General features: G+C 50.2%; 1 protein-coding gene across 1 annotated transcript in view; it reads left to right on the forward strand.

Annotated features, from left to right (window-relative positions):
* The window catches only part of ARHGEF4 (Rho guanine nucleotide exchange factor 4), a 192,584-nt gene extending 166,915 nt beyond the window's left edge, over positions 1 to 25,669 (forward strand). The window contains exons 8-16 of the mRNA XM_065747933.1: positions 17,093 to 17,272; positions 19,088 to 19,282; positions 20,267 to 20,446; positions 20,777 to 21,009; positions 21,508 to 21,637; positions 22,569 to 22,700; positions 23,007 to 23,250; positions 24,260 to 24,337; positions 25,335 to 25,669. Coding sequence (XP_065604005.1) covers positions 17,093 to 17,272; positions 19,088 to 19,282; positions 20,267 to 20,446; positions 20,777 to 21,009; positions 21,508 to 21,637; positions 22,569 to 22,700; positions 23,007 to 23,250; positions 24,260 to 24,337; positions 25,335 to 25,492 — 1,530 coding nt within the window. The 3' untranslated portion in view covers positions 25,493 to 25,669. The remainder of the gene's footprint in view (positions 1 to 17,092; positions 17,273 to 19,087; positions 19,283 to 20,266; positions 20,447 to 20,776; positions 21,010 to 21,507; positions 21,638 to 22,568; positions 22,701 to 23,006; positions 23,251 to 24,259; positions 24,338 to 25,334) is intronic.
* Positions 25,670 to 25,873: the final 204 nt, after the last annotated feature.

Raw genomic sequence — 25,873 nt, forward strand, 5'->3', positions numbered from 1 at the left:
CTGAAGAAGAGGGATGTCACTGTTCATTGGAGGGGCCCAGCTTTCAGGTGTGCTCTGTCTGGTACAGTGTAGGACTTGCCCTGCCCGTCGTGTCACTCATCGTTGGGAATTTGCTTCTTGGCTTTCAGGGGTCCCAGTTCTGTGTCAGGATGTGTGTTAGCAGCGTCGTATATTTGGAGTACAAGTTAAACTGCAGTTTATAAACTCTAGAAATTGTAGCATGGTGGTGCAAGTAAAGCAAGTCTGCTGTGCAAAACCTCGCTCTTACAGTCAATTACACCAGCCAATGTCTTTCTTTTAAAAATAGCTAGGGAGGTCCATACTCAGTTTGCCAGTTCAAGAAACACCTGCATCAGATAACTGTGCAATAACAAAGTGGATGTCAGAGTACAACGGTCTGCTGCAAGAAGGGGATAAAGGAGGAATGCAATGGAGCAGGAATGCTGGGTAAAGCTTAGTGTAGGGGTTATTCCAGGTTTAAGTGTTTGCAGAGAGACGGGTGAGTGTATCTGGAACGAACTGGTTTTGTACCATGCCTCAGGTTCCTCTCAGCATGGCTTTGACATTAAAAACTTCTTGTATTTGTTCTCTCTCCAAATCCTGACTTAGAGCAGCTCCTCTCTGTGAGCTCTCCTTTTTCCCCCTAATCTCCAGAATGCATTTGAATCCTGTGGTGGAAAAATAAAGTCCTTCCTGACTCTTCTGGCCCTTCAGGAAGCACTGCTAATCCCTCCAACGATCCTTCCTTCAGCTTCAGCCCTGACCAAGGGCTCTGGTCCTACCCTGGCTGGGTAGGGAGCAGAGTGAGCAGCAAATTCAGCCATGTTTTAAAGAAGGAGCATGTTCCTTGCATTTTTCTGCATTGCTGCAGAACTGTGGGAGCTGTTGAAAGAAGAAAAGTCAGTGAGAGTCGAGCATGCTGTCCTGGCTTTCCTTGGGAAAGGCACATCCCCTGGGGGCATGCGGTGCCTCCAGCGTGTCCCATTTGGGTTGGTTCTATGCCTGCTCCTGACAGAGTGAGGAAATGTCACTGGCAGTAACCCCACTGCTCCCACACACAGCACACACAACCCACCGAGGGCAAACACAGCAGCCCTTGTGTCCAGCAGCATGGGCTGGCGGTCCCCACGCAGCACTTGCCTGCCAGCCAGGCCTGCACAAGGCCATGGGGAGCAGTAAGGGCCTCGCAACAGCAGTAGGGTTGTGCTCCTTCACAGCAGTTGGGTCCGAGTGCAGGTTCGCTGAAGTTCTGGGCTGGGAGCAGATGTGAATGCAGAGAGCAGCAAGCTAAGAAGATATTGGTGGGAGCTCTTTTTTAGCTCTTTTTTTCTTCATTTATCATTGGTAGGGAGGATCCTGCATCAGGGCATTTCACAGTCTTGCCACTGGCAGGTCTTCATGTCAGCAGGCTTTGTGAAAGAGAACGCTTGATATCTTCTATTTGCTGGATGCACTGAAGTCCATGGCAGCTGTGCTGTGCAGAGCTGTGCCGTGCAGGCCCACGGTGAGCTAGGGGAGCCGAGCTGGTGTAGGGCTCTGACACGTGCTGTCTGCTTTCCTGGGGTGTGGACAGCACTTCCCTGTTCATCTCCTGTTAGTTATCGGCATATTCTGCTGAAGCACCTGCACTGTTTGTTGCACTTATTAATTTTTCACATTTATGTACATAAAACCTTCCGTTCCCAGCTCAGCTGTGACAATATTAGCACACTCCATTTGTCAGACAGGCGGGATTGTCCAAATGCCCCTGACCCTGTAAAGCTGAAAACTCCGACAGCCTATGCCCCGTTTGCTCCACTTGTAAGCAAGGTGACAGCTCAGGCCTGGACAAATAACTACTGCTATTTTGGAAGAAAGTAAAGGAAAAGATGCTTCTGTACTTATCTAATATTAGACTCCAACTGCTGTGGGTCTGTGCACGCCATCAGGCCTCAAGCTGCTCTGCCTTCACCATTGGCACTGCTTTGAGCGATAGCATAATTCCCACAGGGTGCTTCTGTTCCCATCTGACTGAGGAGAACTCTTAGAGGAAGGCTTGGGAGTAAATTATTGCAATTGTTAATCAGATTCCAGTGAGGATTGTGCAGTCATTATACAAACTGAATTCTACTCTCCTACAAGCTACGAGACAAAACCTTCCTCAATTTCATCTCTAATGGATGCCACCTACCACAGAAGCATGTCTGATCAGTGAGGAGCAGGAATGAGACTTTGTGTGTGGGACAAGACCCCATGGCATTCCATGACATGGAGTTATGCTTTGAGACACTGTGAATTATCATGGAACTAGCACCTCCATGCACAGACCCTGCAAGGGGGAATCAGTGTGAGGGGTTGGTGACAGAAGCCAGGTTGCAGCTGGTGTCACTCCCAAACTTCTCCTTCCAAGAGGTCTGAATGTAGCATCCAAGAAGGAAACTACTTTCTCCTTTCAGATTGCTTTTCAGCGATTCAGTCAAATTTCTTGTGCTTTTGCCTTCAAATACTCACATGTGTTTGTGAGCTGCCAAGACTTGACTGCAGAATGACTGCATACTAGATTTCAGAAGTGGCCCAGAATCCTGCAACCAGCAGGGTAATGGCCAGGCTCTGGTGTGTGTCGTGGTGGGCTGCTGGGCTCTGCTTCTGATCAGCGGCACCAAGAGGACGCAGAAGATGCTACAGCTGCTTGCCTTCATATCTGCATAGCTTGTGTGGCCACGTTTCCCGTTCACTTGGATTGCCTTCTCCTAAAGACCCCCCCCCCCCCCCCAAGCCTCAAAACGCTGTTCAATGGCTTATGGCCAAATTAGAGAATCACAGAATCGCCAAGCTTGGACCTACAATATCATCCGGTCAGAATTCCCAGAAGCTGAGCAATGCTATGAATCAAATCTGGCCTTGAAGAACTTTCACTGACTGGAAGCCCACAAGCTCAGGGTTGAGCTGTAGAATGTATTGGAGGGAAGTTTTCTTCAGAGCTCTTAAGCACATTCAGGCCAAAAGCTCAGGAATGCCCAGGAGCTCAGGCAGCCTGTGGGTTCATGTGCTTAGTACAAAAGGTGCAGCTCACAAGGCCTGGGGCACGAGGGGAGCACAGCTTCATCCTGCCTGGCGTTGTTTTGTATGTAGGCTGGAGATAGGATGTCCAGGGCTTTTATGCTCAGAAATAGCACATTGAATTAGTTAGAATCATAGGATCGTAGTATCCTTAGAGCAGGAAGGAATCTTTAAAGGCCATCCAGTCCAACTCCTCTGTAATGAGCTGGGACACCACAGCTGGATCAGGCTGCCCAGGACCTGATCCAGCCTGACCTTGAAAGTCCCCAGGGATGGGGCATCCACCACATCTCTGGGCAACCCGCGCCAGTGCCTCACCACCCTCACTGCAAAAGGCTTTTTCCTTAAGATATATATCATAAAAGAGGAGGGCTGTGCTCATGCCTGCTGCCGTGCCCTGTGGGCCGTGCTAGGCAGCCCTTCCAGAGGGGCATCTCCCCAAACACATACACGCGCTTTGTGCGCGGCAGAAGGACGGGGTGAAGTGCACAGTCATCCTCTTCGCACCACCCAGCGCCGGCCGCGGTCCCACGGAGGGACGACGAGCTCTCGGACCACGCAGGTGCGGCAGCAGCGGCTCCCCGGCGCCGGCTGCCCCTCGCCAAGCTCGTCAGGGCCCCGCCCGCGGCTCCCGCTGCTCTCGGCGGCGCCTGCGGGTGCCGCTCGGGCTCCGCGCTGCCCATAGCCCGGCTCCGAGCTCCGTCCGCCGGCGCGGTGCGGGGCTGCGGGGCTCCGCCGCCCGCTCGTGCCGCCCCCCCCCCTCCCCGGGGCCCGCGCGTATCCTGGAGACGGCGCAGCGAATCGCCTCGGCCGGAACGCGGCGCCGCTCCGCGCGGGAGAGCTCCGCACCGCTCCGGGGCCGCGGCGGGCGGGGGTGCGGCGGCGTCCCGGCCGCGGGCGGCATGGCCGGGCCGAGCCCCTGCTGCTGCTCCTGATTGCTGCCCCGGCGCTGCTCTGGGAAGGTCGCTTTTTTTTTTTTTCCTTTTTTTTTTTTTTTTTAATTTTGTCCCGGGGCTGAAGCCATGGCAAAGGTCCCCGAGCGCAGCAGGCACAAATGGAGCGCGCTTCACACCTTCCTCCGCTGCAACATGAACCCGGAGACCCAGCGGGTGGTGGTCTTTGTCATCCTGCTTTTCCTCATCGTCGTCAACGTGGTGCTCATGTTCCTCCTGGCGTTCCACTGAGGGCTGCCGGCCGCCGGCTGCGGGCGCGGGGCCCCCCAGCAGGTCAGCATGTGGCTGTGTGCCCCGTCTGCTGTCACCCTGTGTCTCGGAGCATCCCTGTCTTGTGAGCCCTCACTCCCTCCCCGCTCCCCTCCCGTCACCGCCCGTGCCTTGCGCTCTGAGCCGGAGAGGGGACAGCCCCTCGAGGACAGCACAGGGTGTTCTGCACGGAGCCCTGGACCCGCCGCCCATGCAGAAGCCGAGCCTGCAGAGCCCCCGGCCCTGCGAGTGGTGCTCCGTTAGCTGAAGTGATCGATGGCTGGTCGGCGTGCACGGGGAGCCGGGGCCGAGAAAACGCTGCAGCAGCGTGGATGAAGCGTTACACTGGTGTTTATCCTCTCCCCTTTGTTGTACCTCAGAGCTTATGTGCTGCGTGTACGTGTATGGAGCTGTGGGCTGCCATGCTCAGCAGAGAGCGATGCAAGGAGCACTCCTTTGGGTCCCCACCTCGCTGACTGCCTGCCCGCAGCCCCACAGCTCTGCCTAGCTGGGCACGGGGCCCACACTGCCCGACCCCACCGGCAGGAGCAGGGCCTGCAGGAGGGCAGCAGTTGGTTCCAACGCCCAGCAGCATCCTTCATCCCACCCGCTGGGCACAGCACAGCTGGAGGTCAGCCTTCACCGGGGCAGCACGTTCCTGTACCGATGGCCGAGGTCACTGCAGCCTCGCTGCACAGAGCTGACTGCTGACGGCTCCGGGGGGTGGTGATGCTGTCTGTTGTCTCGTGGCGATGTTCTGGGTACCACCTCTCTGTGTGACTGTGTGTTATGCTCTACGTCAAGTGACCACGTTGGCTTAGCATGAAGAAATGCAGTTTGTATGGGTTAAGTGCCAGTGTGTTCTGCCTGAGTGTGGGGTGTGTGGAGGCAGCATGGTGCTGGGCATGGGTGGAAGCGGCCCTGGCTCCACTCCTCGCTGGGAATCCCTCGTGTACAGGGAGACTCAGAATTATTAAAGATATCTGACTTGATTATTGATTCTAGATATTAATTCTATTAATTCCAACAGTGTGATAAACAGTTGCAGGAAACATCAGGTACATACTGTGTACTGAAGTTGCCATTTCCAAACAGACCAACCTACCCGTCTGTCAAACAGACCTCTTTTCTGCCTCCCCTAAACTTTTCCAGTGACTTCAGTTAAGGTCCAACCTCTGTATGTGGAGCACTGAGTCCCCCTGTGTTGCTGGGCCCAGTGCAGAGCCTAATGGCAGCTGCAGGCAGCAGAGGGGCTCTGCACTCTGTGCCAGCATCAGAGCCTGAGGGGATGGAGTGAGCTGTGTCAGGAGAGCAGCAGGGGGCTGGGGAAAGGCCCTGCCCTGGAAGGTGGTGGGCATGGCACAGGCATGAGGTGAAATAAAAAAGATTGCTTAATGGAGAGGACAGGTTTTATATCCATATGAAAGCATGGCCCGGTCCTCACGTGGCACACGGGGACCCAGGTGTGCTGCTGGGCTCAGGGATGGAGAACACTTTGGGGAGCAGCTGCAAAGGCGGAGCTGCAGGCAGGGCTGGAGCAGGCTCAGAACATTGCAGCATCCCAGCAGCATTTTGCTGTCAGGAGCAGCGAGAGGCCTCAGCACCACGCAGCCCCTGCACCGCTCAGAAGCACCGTCACTGCTCTGAAGCTTGAACAGCTCAAAGCATCAGATGTACTGGGTGAGTGCTGCTGGAGTGCACAGGGTCCGCATGCACATATGCAGCTCTGGAGTGCCAGGTAGGTCTGTTCTGCTCACAGCCCCGACGTTTGGCTCTGCGCAGGAGCACAGCATTCTGACCAAAGGCTGAGCTGGGATGTACAGCAACCCATGCTCATCCAGCCAGGCATTGTATCGCTGTGCTGCTCCTCAGGTGGCTTTTGTTGCCAAACAGGTCTGTCACTGCCTGCTGTGCTGTGCCCGGGGGAGGGGTGCTGCAGGGATGCTCTGCAGGAACTCCTCCTTCATCCTGGCACAGAGCGGAGGCAGCTGAGGCTGGTGCGGCACAATGAGGAAACTCACCTTGTGCTGCTGGCTCTACTGGGGGTCACAAGCTGTGAGCAGGCACAGGTGGACTTGCTCCCTCCTCTTCTAGCCCACTCAAACAGTTCTCGCTGTACCTGGGGCAGTGTCCTCATTTCCAAAAGTCCATGTGTGCTCTGCCCAGCTGCTTCCCTTTGCTTCTTCAACACAGCAGAGCTCCTGTGGAACCAGTGTGTGCCATGGAGGGGCATCCTGCCAACCACTGCTCAGTGCCCCAGAATGGCCCTGTTGTCTCCAAGAGCCGTGGGGAGTCCGGAGGACCACCTGATAGAATCATAGAATTAGGAGGCTGGAAAAGATCTCCAAGCTCATCCAGTCCAACCGTCCCCCTGCCACCAATGTTTTCCCACTAAACCACATCCCTTAGTACAGCATCTAAGAAGAATAGTGCAGCTCCAGGGAAAGCAGGGCAATTTCACCGGATTATGGGCACCCAAATAGTGTGAGAGCAAAAAAAAAAAAAGAAAAGGTAGAAGCATTCTTGCATTTAAAAATTATGAGACAAACTGCAAAATCACAGAGTACTGATTGGAGATGTGTGTTACAGCGCTGCCTGCTGCAGGTGGTGATGGTGGTTGCTAAGGGGATGAGAACGAGCTTCCTCCTAACATTTCATGTTAGATGACTTCTGATTTTCTCTTCCCATTGTGTAGCTGGGTACTGGATAACTAATTCTGACATACTGTGTACGTACTGTTATGGGGAGCCCCGTGTTTACCTCCTTCCTCGACCTCACGGCAGACCCATACATCCGACTGGGAGCTGCATGGCATCTAGGTATAAGCTGCTCTGATGTGAGCTGTGACTCCTTCAAGCCTGCCTCACATCTCAGCTGGGGAAGCATGAAAAACAAGGCCAGTGAAGGATCCCTGAGTCACGTGTGAGAGCTGTAGGTGGTGACAGGACGGTGGGGAAGGAGAGACGTGTGGCATTTCAGGGAACAAAGTTCATTTTGTTTTCTTTCCTTACTGTCAGCGTTCTCAATGCAAGAGACAGGGGCTTGCAGGGAGCTGTGCTGAGCAGTGCAGCACACAGTGCTGGGGCAGGGGCTGTCTCCCTGGGCCCCACAGACAGGCCTGGGTTGGGAGAGAGCAGGAGAGGGCAGAGCCTGGAGTGTGCGTGTGCACAGCTCTGAACAGGAGCGTGAGCAGCACCTCGTTCCCAGAGGAAGCTGGGGGCTTTAGATCACATCTTTCCCTTAATTTGTTCTCCCAGGCTAAGCTCATTTCTGTGGTGGTATGTGATATCGGTTGTCTTTGTGATTTATTCGTGGAATCTAAGGCATGAGTTGGACAGATAAGAAACACAGTAAGCATTTAGGATGATACCATCAACAATTATTTTTAATTAGTGCTTCCAGTGTTTTGACTAGGAAAAAAAAAAGTCCCATTACACAGGTTAAAGCCATATTTCAAAAAGAGGGAGTACTTGTTAATACCATTCACTGGACTTATAACTGCAGAATGTGCTGGGAACTGCAGAATAAAATGATGTTGTCCTTGTGTCTTTGTACCTGCTCTCTTGCTGGGATGGCAGCAGATGTGGCTGAGGCTGAAGGGGCTCCCACAGTGCCTGCGTGGTGCAGGCTGAGCGGGGACGTGCAGCTGCTGACAACCCAGAGTGATGTTCTCTGTCCCGTTGCACTGCTGCAGGTTTCTGTGCTGTGGCATGCAGTGTGAGGCAGCTCTGCTGGGCTGGCACTGCCAGAAGGAGACTGCTTGAGGGTGAGTGTGGGTATGAAGGACCACAGAAGGTTGTCTCAGGTCATTGCAGGGCTGTGGCCTCTGCTGCAGCAGAGATCCCATGGCTTCCCCTTCTCCCCTCAGGGCCTCTGACCCCAGCTCATCCCCCCCAAACACACTTTCCCTTCAGAGATCTCCAGCTCACATTGGGCACGTTTGCTGCAGGAACAGTGGCAGAAACAGCACAGTCTGGGGGATGAAGCTGCCTTCTCCTCCTGCTCCCTGCCCTGAGCAGCTGCTGGGCCAGGCAGGTGGCAAGCCAGCATTGTCTCTGTGCTTAGAGATCTTGTGCTTGTCCAGTGTTCCATCCATAGGGTGTCGATACAACAACAGAACCAGCATGGTGTCTCTTACCAGGCCAAGTGCTCACACTGCTGGGTTGTAGCATCCCAAAGGGACTACGTGAATACTACAGGCCCAGTTTCTATAACCTTCATACTAAGGCAGCTGAGAGCAGTAGAGCAGAGCTGGGTTTGACTGCTGTTAGCTGTTCCAAATCATAGTTGGGGCTTGGTGTGTTGGGTGTCTGCAGAGCTGGGGCAAATTTGTATGGAAATACAAACCCCATCTGTAAGGATCACAGGTGAACCTGAAGAGCTGCACCAAGTGCTCTTATCAGCAACCTCACGCAGATTTCCTCACCTTGCTCAACAGGATAGCTACACCAGGAGACTAAGAAGGGCTGTGCTGATGAGTTGTGACCTGCCCTTTTTGTGCCACTATCTAGTTTGATAGCAAGGAAGTTTGCACTAGGCCATGTTCTGCAGGAAGAACTGCATTCTTCCATCGAGAGGGGCTTGGATGCAGCATGGGCTTGGGAACGAGAGTGTGGCTCTGGCCTGAGGCTCCAGCTCTGCTGAAGCCATTAGCTCTCTTCATCCAGACAATGTGGACTTGGGACAAGTGAAGAAAATGGAAATACACAAGAGCAAAACCATCATTTCAGAAGATCCCAGGAATCTGCTACTGTTTGAATGGGTCTTCTTTACTTAGCATGGGATATTTGGTGGTTTGGGTTTCAGAGAGTGTAAGTAGCTTGAAGAAGCATCTGCAGAACTATAAAAGAAAGACTAATTTTTATGCTTACAGATGCCAGCCAGAAACAAAGGCTGGGCAGCTTCCTTTGCCTGACAATGACAGAACATCAAGGGTTTTTGTTCTTTGTGTTCTATGTCAGTGCTGCTGATGTTCTGATTTCCCTCTGCACCATTTTCAAAGCAAAGTACGGACAGTGATCCATGGTTCAGTGAGGAAAAGTACAGTATTCCCACAGTATTCTCCTAAGGAAACTGGCAGCCCGTGGTGTGGACAGGTTCACTCTTCTCTGGGTGGAGAACTGGCTGGAGGGCCGTGCCCAGAGGGTAGTGGTTAATGGAGTTAAGTCCAGCTGGCGTCCTGTTACGAGTGGTGTCCCCCAAGGGTCAGTTTTGGGGCCCATCTTGTTTAATATCTTTATTGATGACCTAGACGAGGGAATTGAGTGTACCCTCAGTAAGTTTGCAGATGACACAAAGCTGGGAGGATGTGTCAAACTGCCTGAGGGTAGGGAGGCCCTTCAGAGGGATTTGGATAGGCTGAACAGCTGGGCTGAGCAAAATGGGATGAGGTTCAATAAGACCAAGTGCCGGGTCCTGCACTTTGGCCACAATAACCCCATGCAATGCTATAGGCTTGGGGCAGAATGGCTTGAAGAATGTAGAGAGGAAAAGGACCTGGGGGTGTTGGTTGATGCTCGGCTCAACATGAGCCGGCAGTGTGCCCAGGTGGCTAAGAAGGCCAACGGCATCCTGGCCTGTATTAGAAATAGTGTAGCCAGCAGGAGCAGGGAGGTGATCATCCCCCTGTACTCAGCTCTGGTACGGCCGCACCTCGAGTACTGTGTTCAGTTTTGGGCCCCTCACTACAAGAAGGACATTGAGGCCCTGGAGCGTGTTCAGAGAAGGGCAACAAAACTGGTGAGGGGCCTGGAGCACAAGTCTTATGAGGAGCGGCTGAGGGAGCTGGGATTGTTTAGTCTGGAGAAGAGGAGGCTCAGAGGAGACCTTATTGCACTCTACCACTTCCTGAAGGGGGGTTGTGGTGAGGAGGGGGTAGGCCTCTTCTCCCTGATAAGTAATGACAGGACGAGAGGGAATGGCCACAAGTTGCGCCAGGGAAGATTTAGATTAGACCTCAGGAAGCATTTCTTTTCTGAAAGAGTGGTCAGGCACTGGAATGGCCTGCCTAGGGAGGTGGTTGAGGCACCATCCCTAGCGCTGTTCAAGAAGCGTTTAGATGAGGTGCTAAAGGACTTAATTTAGTAGTTGGGTAGAGATAGTGATAGGAGGATGGTTGGACTAGATGATCTTATAGGTCCTTTCCAACCTTATGAACTTATGAACTTATGAACTTATGAAAAGCTCTGAAACACTGCACACTGGGAAGGAGATACTGGGAAAAGACCAAATTAAAAAACCCTCAAGTTTTGGGTCACCAAAGCCCTGCAAGACTTTTCTCCCTGGAGAAGGTGAGGAAAGGAAGCAGATAGTGAATTTTTCATGGATCTTTTAGGGCAGGGAGAGCAACACTGAGAGCCAGGTCTGGAAACTGCTAAGCGATCTCCGTCGGCCTTGGTTTCTGCCAGCACCTACTGGTGTTATGCAGACTTTGGCACGATGCTGTTAATCCATAGGAGAGGTTTTCACAGGAGATAGCAGCAATAAAAATCATTTTCTCCTGTTCTTTGCTGCGTGCTCCATTAAAATTAAATGGTGCATGCACACGGAGAGCGGAGCTGTGCTCTGAGTGCCTGGCTTTCTGCCTGCTGTGAGCTCAAAGTGACGCTGACCTTTTGATAATTCAGAGCAGTTTGCTATAGCAGTGCAGTTTGTATCAGCTCTAGAATGTTTTCTTTAACCTTATTTGTAAAACAAATATAGATTAATTTCACTTCAGGCTCTAACCAGTTGTGTAGCAACAGTCATCAGAGGGCCTGAGGCTCTATGCCCTGCACGGTTCCCTGTCCTCACCTGCTGCAAAGAGCTGGGTGCCACACGTGTGCTTGCTGGATGTGCTGCAGTGACTGGGTCTGGTGGTGGTGTCTGAAGGCCCCCATCACAGGGACAGCAGGGGAGAAGGCAGAGGGGCAAGAATCGTGGCATTCAGTCGTGGCTGTGGGAGACACAGTGCAATTGGGAGCTGTCCTGCAGAGGGAATGGGAGCACACAATGGGACGGTACTCCTACAGACGGTGTGGAGAAGAGGTGTTTGTTTCCTTCCCTGCAGCAAACTGCTGGTGAGCTGTAGAGAGTCAGTAGGTCCTCACCTAAAGCTGGACTGGAACTGACACCTGGTAGTTCTGTGTGTGCCCCAGAACAAGGGCCTGCTCAAATGTGAGTGCTCAGTCCCAGCCTCACTCTTTTTCCGTCTTTGAAGCCAAAGAAAATAAGGAAGGAGCACATGGCCAATTTCAGGTGCTGCCCCAGCACCTGCTACCATCAGGTGAGCAGCTGCAGGTCTGCTGGAGAGGGGCTGCAGCATCCCCAGGGCACCATAGTGCCCATTAAGGGGACTAGGAAGAGAGGTGCTGCCAGAGCTGGGCATTTGGATATGGCCTGAACCTAGAACCACAGGTGCTTTGTGAGTGCGAGAGGTGTGAGAAGTGGGTTAGCCTGAAGTTGGAGATACTTAAATCACTTTTAAGCCTTAGAGCGTTTTAAGCTCCTTAAGCCATTTAAAGGCTTTAGATGGGTTTAAAATGCTTAAAACACTTTAAGGCCTTAGATGAGTTTAAGCTGTTTAAGCTGATTTAGAGCTTTGGAATGACTTAAGTTCCCAATGTGAGCTGAAGGAGGTTTTTAGGTCCCTCGAGCTCTTAATTGTGGAGGTCTTTATGAGCACTCTCATAAAGTGGGGATGCGGCACCTGCCCACTCCTGTAGCCTGTGCTCAGGGACTTTTCTCTGAGCTCATCCCAGAAAATGCTCAGTCCATCAGGCTTCCTCGGCCACGCTTTGGTCCACCCTTATTTCCTTCTGCTTTTTCTCTTTTGGGCAGAAGAAGAAAGCAACCAGGTGTTGGGGACCAGTGGCTGCTCAGGGAGCAAGTTGTGTCCTTGCTCTACATGCCTGGTGAGTGCTGCTGTGTGGGATCTGCTCTGTCTGAGCTGTATGGAAGTGCTAAGCTCACCTCTGCCTACGAAGCCATGCCAGGAAGATGGCAGCCCTGCCCAGAGGACATCTAAATGTCATTGTAATTACCATGTTAGCAATTGCTGATTTTCCAGCTGAATGAGGGTGATGCCATACCTGAGGGAACTTACCTGTTTGTGTGAAGGTAACATTTAGGACTCTCCTTTTCAAGAAGCGGGCAGTACAAATAGTCAAAATGGAAGATAACACGCTGCTTTTCTTCTGTATTTTTTACTAACTTAATTCTGAAAGATTTGCCCTGTAGGGCCAGCCAGGAACACTTTTAGCTGTAACTTGAGGTAACTGCTCGGGAAAGCATTTCAGTATGGCCTGGTTCCTTCCCTTGTGTTTAAGATCCTCCATGGACTAGAGGTTGTATCCAGGCACAGTGTGGCCTTGCTTTGTCTCCGTGTGAAGCCATCTGTGTTTGGCTGTGTGGCATCCTGTGGCACAGCTTAATTACTCACCACAGGGAAGAGGTGCTGCTTTTGTATTGAACTTCCTTTGCCTGGTGATGTCACTGGGCCTTGCATTAGGAGCTTACTGCTCCTTTCACAAACCCTCATCTCTGCCCACCTTTCTCTGTCGCAGCTTCAGAGTCTGTTGAGCTTGTGCTGGCCTGGAAGCCCTTCCAGTCTTTGGATTAACGTTGCTCTTTGTGCCTTTTATAGTTCTCTGCTTCTATCTTTTGAGTCATCCCTGACATTCAGACTCTCTGACCCCGATGCTCCAGGCTGATGGTTTCCTAAATCTGTCTGCAGAGACATTCCTGAGGAGCAGCTCATTTAGAATCAGTCATCTGTGTCAGATGCTGCTTGTGCTACATTTGTCAGCACAGAATTTCATTTGCTATTTTATCACTCAACTCAGCCAGCATTGTGTCTGTTTGTTTGAAAAGAATATTTCACTTATACCAGAAAATAAATGTCTTAGGCTTAAGTTTAAATAACCATCCTCTGGAAACATGCATGAAAGATTTAAATGGAAGCTGTTTAACAGCTTTATTTACTCTAAACACTACCAACAACTGCTGGAAGTAGTGAACATTTAACCACTAGATGTGATGCAAAGATAACCTTTTACAGAGTGCTATCAGGTTTGATAAGGACTCAGCTCTTGTTTCCTCAGTGCTGAAGCTTAAGGATGTTAGTTCCCTAAATTAGTAGGCTCTTAATGTACAGGTCATGGGAAAGTGATGCTCGGGGTACTGAGGGCACCAAAGGACCTAGCTGAGTAGAGAGCCTCCCAGGATGTGAGTGACTGACCCACGCTTCCATTGGAGCCTTTCTGGCCTATTTCAGCTGAAACTAAAACGGTCTAAAGCAATTAGAGTCTATTTGCTTTGCATTAAAATAATCAGCTGCCATATCTTAGGTGAAGAACCTGGGCTCACAGCCGGGGAGCCCCCACGCTGTGCCCTACTGCACATTGCACAGCCCTGCTTCTGCCTTCTGCCAGCCTGCTGCCTTCCTGCCGTGCTCTGAGGCTTCTCCTGGCCCACTTAAAGCACTTCTGAGGGGCAGCCTGCACTCAGATGTTATAAAAGAAGGGAACAGCATACTTGGTGCTAGTCTGAATGGTTCTGTTGGAAGAGATTCTTACCATATAAATGGTGCTCTGTACACACTGACACAGTATAAAGCTAACAGAATGAGTAATCCCAAATTGTATTATAGCCGAGATATCTTATAGATGGCATAGTTAGATAGATTATTGTGGTGGAAAAGGGACAGTTGCAATAAGAGGAAAAATGCTCACCGGTGTCCTAGGCTCACCATAGGAAACACCAAAGGAGTGATTTCCAACGAGATCCTTCCCCAGGTCCTTTTCAACCCAGGCCATTCTGTGACTCTGTGGGTTTGGTTCAAGGCTGACTTCCCCACGTGCTCAGAAAAGCAACAATCTATGTGGATGAAGCACTACCACGGAAAGCAGAGGAAAGCAGAGACTTTTTCTGACTCCTCTGCTTTACTTTGCATGAGAGAACATGGGAGAGGGACTCCAGGAGTGGAGTGGCAGCGTTGGGGTCTGTACTGTGGGGCCAGGACTGCTGCAGGCAGCAGAGCTGCATGTGTTGCCCTGGCTCAGCCATTCCTTGGGGAACGCAGCCCTCCCATTCAGCTCCCCAGGAAGTGCTCCAGCGGCGCGCTGCTCATCACAGGAGGTGCCTGGATTGGTGTCACAGAACATTCTGTTTCACTGGCACCCTGCTCCTGAGCTGTCCTGCTCCTCCTCTCTCTCCATCCCTCCTTCTGTGAGCTGTCTGGATGTTTTATCTCTGCTTGGATTGCCTGGAGCTCCTGGCAGAACAGGGAACTGCATCGAGGTGCTCGGCTTGAGACAAACGGGGGCTGAGCGGCTGGCACGTGAACACACGAGGAGACAAGGGCTGTGCTGTGCCAGCTCCATTCACGTGTCATGGACTTCATTTGGGGCAGGTATCTGCAACAACCCTGAGTGCATCTGCCCTTTGGCATGGCTCGGAGCAGCAAAACACCAATTCTTCCACCTCACACATTCTTGCCATGCTAGCTGGTGCAACCTTGCAGCGCAGCTTCCCTGGTGCCTGCCCTTAGCATCAGCTGTGTCTGCAAGTGAGCAGCAGGGCTGCAGCTGCATGGGCTGTAAAGAAAGCAGCTGCAGATGCACAGCAGTGCTAAAGCAGTGCTAGAGCTCTAGTCGATGTTCAAAGCATCGGTGTTAGCGCTGCCTCTGAGTTGCAAACAGTGCTGCCTACAAACTTGCTACAAACAAAGGAAAAACGTGTTTGTTTGTTGTGCTGCCAGCTGCTGTAGTTCCAGCAGATGAAGGGTGGCTGGATTTGCATTCTCTGTCTTATAACATTTCTCTTCCAGACTTTGGTTTGGAGAGATGGTGGCTTTATAAGAACATGCGTTGCGTTGTTCTTGGTATTACAAAGCCAACACACAGATGTTGTTTGATGTGAAGAGAATAATTGTTTTTCAAATCTTACTTTAATTGCAAAGATCAAAACCAGTGGTAAGATGAGCTGTCTTGGGCCTAGGAGCTGCTGGAACTGGGGAGTGCTCCCTTTAACACATGCTTCTCTGGAAGATGAACAGCTTTTACAATATAGCCAGATGACTGGGCTGTGCTCTAACACGTTTTGCAGAAAACCTTTTTTCTGATGGCACGTTTAATCCTTCCAGGGATAGGGAGCAAGAGCTGCACACAGGATGCACTTGCTTATGCAGTGCTGCATAGTGACACGGATTCCCAGAGCTGCCCCACAGTACTCACTCTGGGAAAGGGTCACGTACTCACACTGAGTATTTCTGTGGGACACAGAAAATGTAGGATGGGACCAGCCCTGGGCTCCTCCTCTCACCAAGGTGCTGAGCCCACAGGTATTGATACCATCACACTGGCAGTGCTCTGCTGTGCCATCATCGCAGCGCTGCCACCCCACGCTTGATGAAGATACTTCATCTCAGAAAGAGCCATATTCTTTCTATTCTTTTCAGCCTGGGCTGCTTCAAGGCATGCTCCAAGATCCAGCTGTGCCTCTGGCCGGGTGGCAGGAGCACAGCTCCGTGTTCCCCACTAGTGGGGCCACACCTTGGCGACTGCTTGGCCTGCAGGCAGCAGAAAGTGGGCAGTGTGGGCAGCTGGGAACCTCCCACCCTCCCCTTCCCCATCACCCTGGTGTTATTTTTGTCAAAATGGATGCACTGCATTAAGCTGCTTCTGGTTCAGTGAAGGGGCATTTGCTATCTGTACTGTATTTGATTTTTTTTCCCATATGCCTCCAGTTAACTGTCTCCTGATTCACTGTACTGTGATTATTCTGACATTCTTTTATAGCCTGCATCTTTTTTTTGTCTGAGAGGAGCAGAAACCTAGAGCAGCAGGTAACTATACTATGCGGGAGCTAACCTGAGATGCACATCATGGATTATGCCTGCAGTATGTAGCAGGGGCAACTCCGTTGCCATGTGGGATACACTCATGGACAGTGTTTTTTTTCCTCCCTCGTGCCTCCTGGACTTCTCTTTCCATTGTCTTCCCGGAATTTATCAGTGTGCCATTTATTTTTCTTAGAAAAACAGGCTCTGAGGTCGGTACGTGCTCTGTAGTTGCAGTTCAGCAGTGGCTGTGACATGACAGCCCGTGGGTGCTGGGCAGGTCTGTTGCAGCGTAGCAGGATGAGGTTACAAGCACTGCAGCAGGCTCCCACGTCACCGAGCTGCACCACAGCTAAGGTGAATGGCTGGGAGTGGCATCACGTACCTACAGACACACTCATGGCTGCTTTCAAGAGCTCCTTCCCAATAATGTTGATGCTTTTTGGTTTGGATTACGTATTTAATTGCTGAGGATTCTTTTTTTTCTAGAATAGGCCCTCTATGAGATGTATTGTAAATAACCACTGGACCTCAGCATAATTACTTGAACTCTCCAGGAGACTTATTTTAAGCAGCTTAAGTGCTAAGTTTAACCAATCTAAAGATTTAAAGCTCTCTCAGTCCTAGGCCAGCTCTGAGGCCTCAGAATACTTTATGATCTGCAGTATGTCTCTAAAAATATTGACACTCAAGCTTTTATTTCAAGGCTTTCCGTAGCAGGGCAGCGCTGGCAGCATGAGAGCATCCTCCACGGGCCGTGTGCTATCATGGAGCCCTGCTGGAAGGGAAGCACTGAGAAATTCCAGTGTGGAATTTACACTCGTGTCCGAGGGATTGGGAATGAATGCCATTGAGAGCAAGGTCATCCAAGGCACACGTCAGACCGGGGTCCAGCTCCTTCCCACGCCTGTCATGGCGAGCGAGCAGCAGGCAGTGCTCATGTGGTTTGGCGTGGCAGTGATAGTGCCAGAGCTGCAGCCACTCTGCACTGCTGCTGTAGGGGAGCTGACAGCCTCGCCTGCTCTGTCCACAGCTCATCAGCGATGGCAGTGTGGTGTATGCAGAAGCCCTCTGGGACCACGTCACGATGGATGACCAGGAGCTGGGGTTCAAGGCTGGCGACGTCATTGAAGTAATGGATGCTACCAACAAGGAGTGGTGGTGGGGAAGGATTCTGGACAGCGAAGGCTGGTTTCCAGCCAGCTTCGTACGGGTAAGGGTTTGATGGGGTTTTTTTCACACCTCTTCATGACTGCAGGGGGGTAGTTGTCCAGCACGTGTGTGTCACTATTCCTCTTTGCAGAGCCACTGTATATATGGAGCCCTCCCAGACGAGCTGCCATCAGTGTGGAGAATTCCCTCTTTACATTAAATTAGGGCAAAGGCAGTTCAATTGTAGGCTCTGGAGCTAAGCTGAGCTGTGCCAGCTGAGGAGCTGCCCAGCATGGTGCTTTGGCACCCTGGGCTCCTCCTGCTTACCCATGTGTCTTGGCTAGTTTGCATCTAAGCACACAGCATCACCTTTAGGAGCAAGCAACATATTCTCTAGATGAGTCCCAGACACAGCTGAGAGAGGTCTTCACTCTAGGGGCCACTCCAGACAATACAGATGAGCACATCACCAATAGGTGCCTCTACAGAAACAGCTGTACAGAACAATCCTGACAGCCTCAGCTAAATGTAGCACAGGTCAGATTCATTTCCAACAGAGCACTCAGAAATACGTCTGAATTCTCTGTACAAGCTGGGGAGTTAAAACTAGAGCCAACTGCTGGGCACTCCTTTCCTTCTGTGATGAAAAAGACTTTTGTCCTTTCTCTGGGCTCTGCCTGCTGGCGAGGATATCTGACTGCATTCACCATGGTAGTGTGGGGGCACTGCAGAGGCGATTAGGTGCCTAAGGGCAGAGGGATTCTTAGCAGCTCAGCTTCTAATCTGGGTCACTTTAGATCATAAGTGACCCAAAACCAGGTGAAGCATGAAAGGAGGTAATCTAGTGTCTGTAGCAAAGGTACCTGGAGAAGCAGAGCAGGCTGTGCTCTAGAAGCTGTGAAACGCTTGGTATAGCTTGCAAGGAGCAGTCTTAGCTGGGTAACTGTTACAAACAGTGTATGTTTTTGCAAGTAAGATTGCTTGCAAAATTAGGACTAAATTCTCAGCAATGGTGGGGACAGAACTGCTTTTTCGCAGTCAAAACACACGCCTTTTTTCTTTCATATTACTGACAAGTCGTTGTCCTGGCTGGCAAAAACCTCTAACAGTATTCCAGGGGAAATCAGACTACTGCTAGCCAGTAGGGATGCAGAATAACAGGTTCTTTTAGCAGAGCAATGACAACACTTACTCTAGCAACCGACTGAAGATTTTCTGCTAATTACTGCTAGGTCTCAGGCAAAACAGACTCTGTAGAGCAGCAGGTCTACGAATTGCTGGCGTTTGGCTCTGCTCACACTGTGCTGCCATCTCATGGGCACTGTGCAGGAGCCACGAGTTATACGCACAGCCCTGCAATGTAGTGCCATTCTGCACTGCATTATGTGCTCACTGGCGTCTCTATTTGTTTTTAAATTAAGTTATCCATAAATAATCTCAGGGAAGCAGGTACTGAGAGGGCACCTGTTATTTTTAGTATGGAAATAACAATAAAACTGTTCCAGAAAAAAGCAAATATTTACTTGTTCCCTTCTCTCTCCCTAAGAGTATGAGTACCCAAGCAGATTTCACTTGATAAGCCGTTTTCTGTCCTGATTTTGTATGCAGAGACCTTTATATCATCTATCTGGCCTTACATTCTGGGGAAACATATTTACATGTGACATACAATGACAATACATATTTACATGTGACATGGGAAAATATGTTTACAGGTAATATTACCTCAGATTACCTCAATATAGACAGCATTCCTCTTCACTCCCTATCCCAGCTCAGTCCTGGTCTACCATTCAGTCAGCTCTCCCCGGACCCCTTTCTTTGGAAGAGCTGCAGTTAGCAGTGTGATGGCAGATGTGTTGTGTGTCTGCTGCAGCTCCGAGTGAACCAGGATGAACCCATGGAAGATTACCCTGTAAAGGTAGAGGGGGGCAAAGACGACGACTCCAGCAGTGGTACCCGCCGCTTTGGGATGGGGCAGACCACCAAAGACCAGATGAGAACCAATGTTATCAATGAGATCATAAGCACAGAAAGAGACTACATCAAGCATCTGAAGGACATTTGTGAGGTAAGGGAATAAGGGGAAAGTGAATGTAAGGACTTCTGTAAAGGAAACTGGTGTTCTGTTTGTGCCCAGGCGTGGGGTTCCCAAGTGGGTAACTTTCCTCCTCTGAATACATAACGGGATTTCCATCAGTTCAGCTCTGCTAGATGACACTGCATGCTCAGAAAACAGCAGACAATTCATTACAGCAATATCCCAAATGCCCCTGTATTGGGAGCATCCAGTTGGGCTCTGATTAAACAGAATTAATTGCATTTCCCATGCCAGAGAAAAGTAGATGTCTAGCACTGCTGTCCTTCTTAATATACGTTCTGAGGTAATACAGTCAGCAACTCCAGCCTTCAGGCAACTTGTGCTCAGATCGAAACAACTCGGGGACGTTCAACCAATTAGATCTTTCACTTCCAAATATGCTGAGTATTCTGACACCTCTTCCAGAAGTGACACCCTGTCAGAGACACTGGGTCAAATTAAGGTAATTGATAAAGGAGTAGGGAGGAACGTAGATTTTCACTGCAGTGACACAGACACAGCCCTCCAGAAGAGCCAGCTGGGGAAAAGCAGCACACACTTAGCAAACCCCCTTTCCTCCTGCTGAGCCCAGAATCCCCTCATGTCCTTTCTTGCCTCCTTCTCCTTTGAATCAACCAGGCCTTTGCTAGCTCGAGCACCCAAACCAGATCCTCAGCTGGATTCAGTTCACTGCAGTGGGCAGAACAACAGACAAAGCTGTTTTCCACAGGAGAGAAAGCAGCTGTGGGACTCCTTCAGGTGTGGGTCACAGCATCATTTACAGCAGTGCTATGACTGTGGGCTGATTTCTATTTCATTTGGGTGGTATTAGAAGAAATAATAGCTTAAGGCACGGACCCCTTATGAAGGATGGGGTACGTGATGCACAGCTGACTGCAGTCCTGGGTTTTCTCCCTGTATCCAAGTGCCTCTGAGGCAGTGCCCAGCAAGCTTTCCTGTTTGGTTTCCTCTTAGGGTTACATTAAGCAGTGCCGCAAAAGAGCCGACATGTTTACGGAAGAACAGCTGAAAACAATCTTTGGGAATATTGAAGACATCTACAGGTGCCAGAAGAAATTTGTTAAAGCACTGGAGAAGAAATTCAACAAAGACCACCCACATTTAAGTGAGGTTGGCTCCTGTTTCTTGGAATATGTAAGTAAATTTGACTTACGGAAAGGGGTAGCTGAGTAGGGGTTAGGACTGAGGGTGAGGAAATCGGTCTGAGCAGCTCTGTTTAATTAAAAAAACAGAACACAAAACAAGTCAAACCTTCCCCAACCAGGTACCCTGTAGCTCTTGGGGCTGCAGGCAGAGCCCTCTCTCAGGGAAGCTGCACGAGCACCCTGCTCACCACCATCCTCAGGTCTCACAGCTTCATGATGCCAGGGGAGCACAGCATCTATCCCACAGCCCGCAGTGACAGATGCAGAGCCAGGCCATCACCCAGAGAAACACAGACACTAAATCTCATTTCCTTCGCAGCAAACGGAGTTTCAGATATACTCTGAGTACTGCAACAACCACCCCAACGCCTGCACGGAGCTGTCCCGCCTCACCAAGGTCAACAAGTACGTCTACTTCTTCGAAGCCTGCCGCTTGCTGCAGAAGATGATCGACATCTCTCTGGATGGGTTCCTGCTGACACCAGTGCAGAAAATCTGCAAGTATCCACTGCAGCTGGCTGAACTGCTCAAATACACCAACCCTCAGCACAGGTAGGTCAGCGTGCTGGGAAGCAGAGCAGCAGCGCGTCTCGTGGAAACAGGCTGACAGGGGATTGTGTACTGAGGGCAGCTTGCTAAGCACAGCCACTGCTGTGATGCTGCTGCTCTCCTGTAGGAACCAGAACCTGTCTGTTAGAGACCTGAAGTTACAACGTTCCTTTTATCTGGTTTCCTTGGCCCACATAGCTGAGATACCAGCACATACAGAACTGGGAGTTGGTTCCTGGGGTGATAGCATTGAAAGATTTGTCTCCAACAACACTTGCAGCCCAGAACATCTAGGTACCTACAGCACAGGGTGTCAAGGCTGGAAGGCTGACATGAATTTTCCCTGGTGCTCTCCCTGAGGGAAATCACGGCCTACGACACCAGCACTTACACCCCTGTGGCTGAGTGTCATTACTCACATCCTTCCCATCTGCAAACTGGTCCTGAATTTGTTAACAACTGCTGTGACACCTCCCTCACACGCACTCTGCCCTCCCCTAGGGATTTTAAAGACGTCGAAGCTGCCTTAAATGCCATGAAGAACGTCGCTCGTCTCATCAATGAGAGAAAGCGGCGACTGGAGAACATCGACAAAATTGCTCAGTGGCAAAGTTCCATAGAAGACTGGGAGGTAAGATGGACTTACATTCCCCGGGAACTGAATGCACTGTGCTTTATTTCCCTCTCACCTGCTGCTCTGTGAATTGCTTTTTGATGCTTTATTGTTTCAAAGGTGTCATCTTTTAGTACAACCAAAAAGTCCTGGCACGCAACACACCCAGACCAGACACCTTTTCCCTGTTCCCTGGAATTCTTTATTTCCCCATCTTCCTTCTGGAATAAAATTGGAGGGTAGACTGATGAAATCATATTATTATCCTTACGTCCTCCATTTTACTGAGGGATTTCAAATTGGTCAGTGAGTGCAGAATCGCCCCTTAGTGCATGATAAGGCACGTTGCTCTTAAGAATAGCCAAGCTCCAGTATAGCTACAACGGAAGACAACAATTCCTGGAGACTCAACGCAAAATGATCTAAAGGAAAAAAAAAAGAAACCCCAAACTTCTCATTTTCTGAAGCCTAACGTCAATCAAACCAGCCCTTGACTATCCAAAAAGTCAAGCTAATTTATCAGCTGCCGTAGTGCCACCGATGGATCAGCTGTTTGGGGCTTTTCCCTTGAAAAGGAGAATTTTTGTTTAACATATTATTGCTCTAATTGTACAGCATTGCAAAACCATAGGAGCTGGAAGGGACTTCTGCTTCAAGTCTAAAGCAGCTTCCCTAGAGCAGGTTGTGCCAGAAAGTATCCGGGCCAGTCAAAGTCAGTTCCCATTCCCTGGGTACCAAGAGTACAGCAAACATCTTGACCTAACAAGGCCTTTTCTCCAGCACAGAGGCCCCTTCTTGCTCTTGACAGAGTGCTTCACTTTCAGAGTGCATGGGTTTCAGGCTACGCAACCATGCTGACATTGCCTTGTGAGATTATGGGCTTATGCCTTCTCCCTTGTTTTGGGATGGCACAGACCAGTCACCATGCTCTGCTTTACGCTGCTCTCAGGGTGAAGATGTTCTGGTTAGAAGCTCAGAACTCATCTATTCTGGAGAACTAACCAAGGTGTCCCACCCTCAAGCCAAGAGCCAACAGAGGATGTTCTTTCTCTTTGATCACCAGCTTGTCTGCTGCAAGAAGGTAACTTGGGTAATCAAATACAAACACTATTACAACGCTGAAAATTAGTCTGCTCCCACTGTTCATTTCCAGCTGTTCTCTACCCGAATCCATAACACTTAATTCTGCCTACATCATATGTGCTTCTTGCACAGATTGATGTGCATTCAGCACGGTCTTTCCTCTGGTGCCCCAGAGCACCTGAGCAGAGCAATGCTAACTGCTGGCCAGGTCCCCACAGCAGGAGATAGAAGCACTGCATTGATGTGTGTATGTGTGCACCCATTTAAACAACAAAAGAATCTGTATAACTGTCATCTCTTCCAGGACCTTCTGCGCCGGGACATCCTGTATTATAAAAGTCGGATCAACATGGATGATATGGAAATCCTGGATATTGAAGATGGGAAGGACAAGGACTTCAGCATCAGTGTGAAAAATGCATTTAAATTACACTGCCGCAGCACTGAGGAGGTCCACTTGTTCTGTGCAAAAAAGCCTGAGCAGAAGCAACGTTGGCTGAAGGCCTTTGAAAATGAAAGGAGACAGGTCCAGCTTGACCAGGAGACAGGTACCAAATGAGATTCAGTGGGGTTAGTGTGGCTTTTCTGAATACTGCCCAATGCAGGGGGAGCTGGGGGGCCACGGGGCTGCAATCCACACTCTGGACAGCTGATTATAACAGTGAATGAATTCATGCAGTTTAAAATGGAACGAGACACAGTGCTCAGCCACTGCAGTATATGTGTCCTCAGAGAGCTTGATGTTTTAAGGGTGTTCAGGCAGGACTGACAGTCAATGCAATCACGTAGAACCTTGATTATCTTGCAGTACAGTGTGACAGTTCGCATTGTGGTTTGATGCAGCAGGTGGCTCAGCTCCACACAGACCTTTGCACACTGATGGGGGAAAAAATCAGGGAGAAAAAAAAAAAGTAAAACTATTCACTTTACTATTCACTAAAACTATTTGAAGTAAAACTATTGACTAAGAGAGAGAAAAGAAGGAGAATAGTATTTGTGACTCTGTGTATTAATGAACGTGTATAACAAGTGATGCACAAGCAATTGCTCACCACTCCCTGAGCAGTGGCATAGAGAGATGAACTCCCACCCCCTTCAAAACTCCTCGTGCACGATGCCTTATGGTACAGAGCATCCCTTTGGCCAGTTTGAGCCAGCTGTCCTCATTCTGTGCCCTCCCAGCTCCTTGGGTACGTCACTGAGAACGGCCCTGGCTCTGTACAGCACTGCTTAGCAGCAGCTGTACACATCTGTGTTATTAAGGTCATTTATCTCCTAGAACCAAAACACAGCATCATATCAGGCACTGAAGAAAACCAGTTCCATCCCAGCTGGAAGAAAGTCAGCTTGATAGCAGTATCTGTAGAGAGCAGATGCAGTCAATGGCACGAGAGAATCTGCAAGTTTTTTGTCCAAATTGTGCTTAGTTCAGATGTGGGATGCAATGAGGTCTGAGCCACAACTGCTCTGGCCTGGTTCTGTCTGCAGGCAGGTGGCCCTGCAGCACAGAGTGCAACTTCACGAGCTGCTGCTGACAGCCCCTCTTTTATCTGCAAGGTTTTTCAATCACAGAGATGCAGAAGAAGCAAGCAATGCTGAATGCCAGCAAGCAGCACCACAGCGGGAAGCCAAAGGGTGAGTCACTCCTGAAATGCTCCCACTCTGGTGGTGGCATTTCGGATTCACATTGCTGTTTAGTCTATGCCCTTAGAGGGCTTTGCCTTTTATTTTTATGTTTGCTTTTTTGTGTTGAAGTGCTTGAGTTTGGGTTCTCGTGGTCAGTGTTGTGAAGCAGTGAGGTAAGGAGCAAACTGAAGCAGTCATTCTCAGCTCGCAGATCTATAGAAAACTCACATCATTCTCATGGGAGATAAACTGTAAACAAGCCCTCTTCCACTTACCAGCACAGTCCATCAAGGAGATTGAAGGCCATGCACCGATGAATATTAAGCATTCCAGAGCTGCCTGATATATAATCAGATCACTCTGTACCACAATTGTTCTCAGAATTCTCCTGCCGTTTAGTTTTCCTTACTGCAGGTCACCCTTGCTCTTTCTAATAAGCACCAAACATTCCATCCTTCACACCAGCACTGTCCCTCTCCCACTGCCTTCCAGGCGTATCTTCTCCAGGCAGTCCTGGCAGCCACGAGCCTGTACTGGATCCAGTTTGTTACCTCTCTTGCTGTGGCTGCTACAGCTCTCTTCAGACTAAGCATCCTTAGCATTAAGCTCGGGAGCAGTGTCAGAAAGAATTCATTCAGCACCCAGAAAAAGAAGGTGGTTCTGTTGGCTTTTTTTCCCCTCCTTTTTAAATTGTATGGACAATGCTCGGACACAGGTCTTCTGGTTATGGAGTGATTTTGCTTGCTGAGAGTTCACTGCTGTGGATTCCCCATGCCTTTTCCAGTGCAGGAAATCACAAACCAGCACAGGCAGCTCCTTTTCCCAAAACACAGTTTGCTGACCTGTCACTTCTGCTTGATATTTCTGGGACTTCCACGGCACCAACAATAATTCTGAAAGGCGTTGCTGAAATTAAGGGTAACACTGAGGCAAATCAAATTCAGTTTTAACGGGGCGGGGGTTGCGTGCTCATCTCACGTGCTTTGCTGTCTCCTTGCTGTCACAGCTGTCACCAGGCCATACTATGACTTCCTGATGCGACAGAAGCATCCCACCCTGCCTACCACGCTCCCACAGCAGCAGGTCTTCATGCTGGCAGAGCCCAAGCGCAAACCCTCGAACTTCTGGCAGAACATCAGCAGGCTGACACCCTTCCGGAAATAAGGACAGCCCCGTGTTTGTGCCTGAACCCCTTCTGAGAAAGCACTTTATCCACCAGTCCTAGGAGGTGGAGCCCAGGTTCTTCCAATCCTTTGTTTACAGAGGATGGCACGCGTGCTCCTGCCTTCTCTATTTATCTCGCAGACCGACTGACCCCTGGCTCTGAGGTGAGACACTGCACACGTGTGCATCTGTGCTAGGACCCCGCCCAGCACCCCAGAGACAAACTTCCAGGAAGAGATCAGAATGGAGCCTGATCTATTTCATCCGAAGAGGTTTTTGCCTGTCAGCTGTACTTTGAATCATTCCATTCTGCTGCGAACACCGCTGCTGTGTGGCAGCTGCTCAGCCCACCAGCTCCGTGCCCACTGACACACTCAGAAC

This window comes from Cyrtonyx montezumae, unplaced genomic scaffold (assembly GCF_038088225.1).
Source record: "Cyrtonyx montezumae isolate F1298 unplaced genomic scaffold, pur_monq_1.0 scaffold_5, whole genome shotgun sequence".
Taxonomy (NCBI): Eukaryota; Metazoa; Chordata; class Aves; order Galliformes; family Odontophoridae; genus Cyrtonyx; species Cyrtonyx montezumae.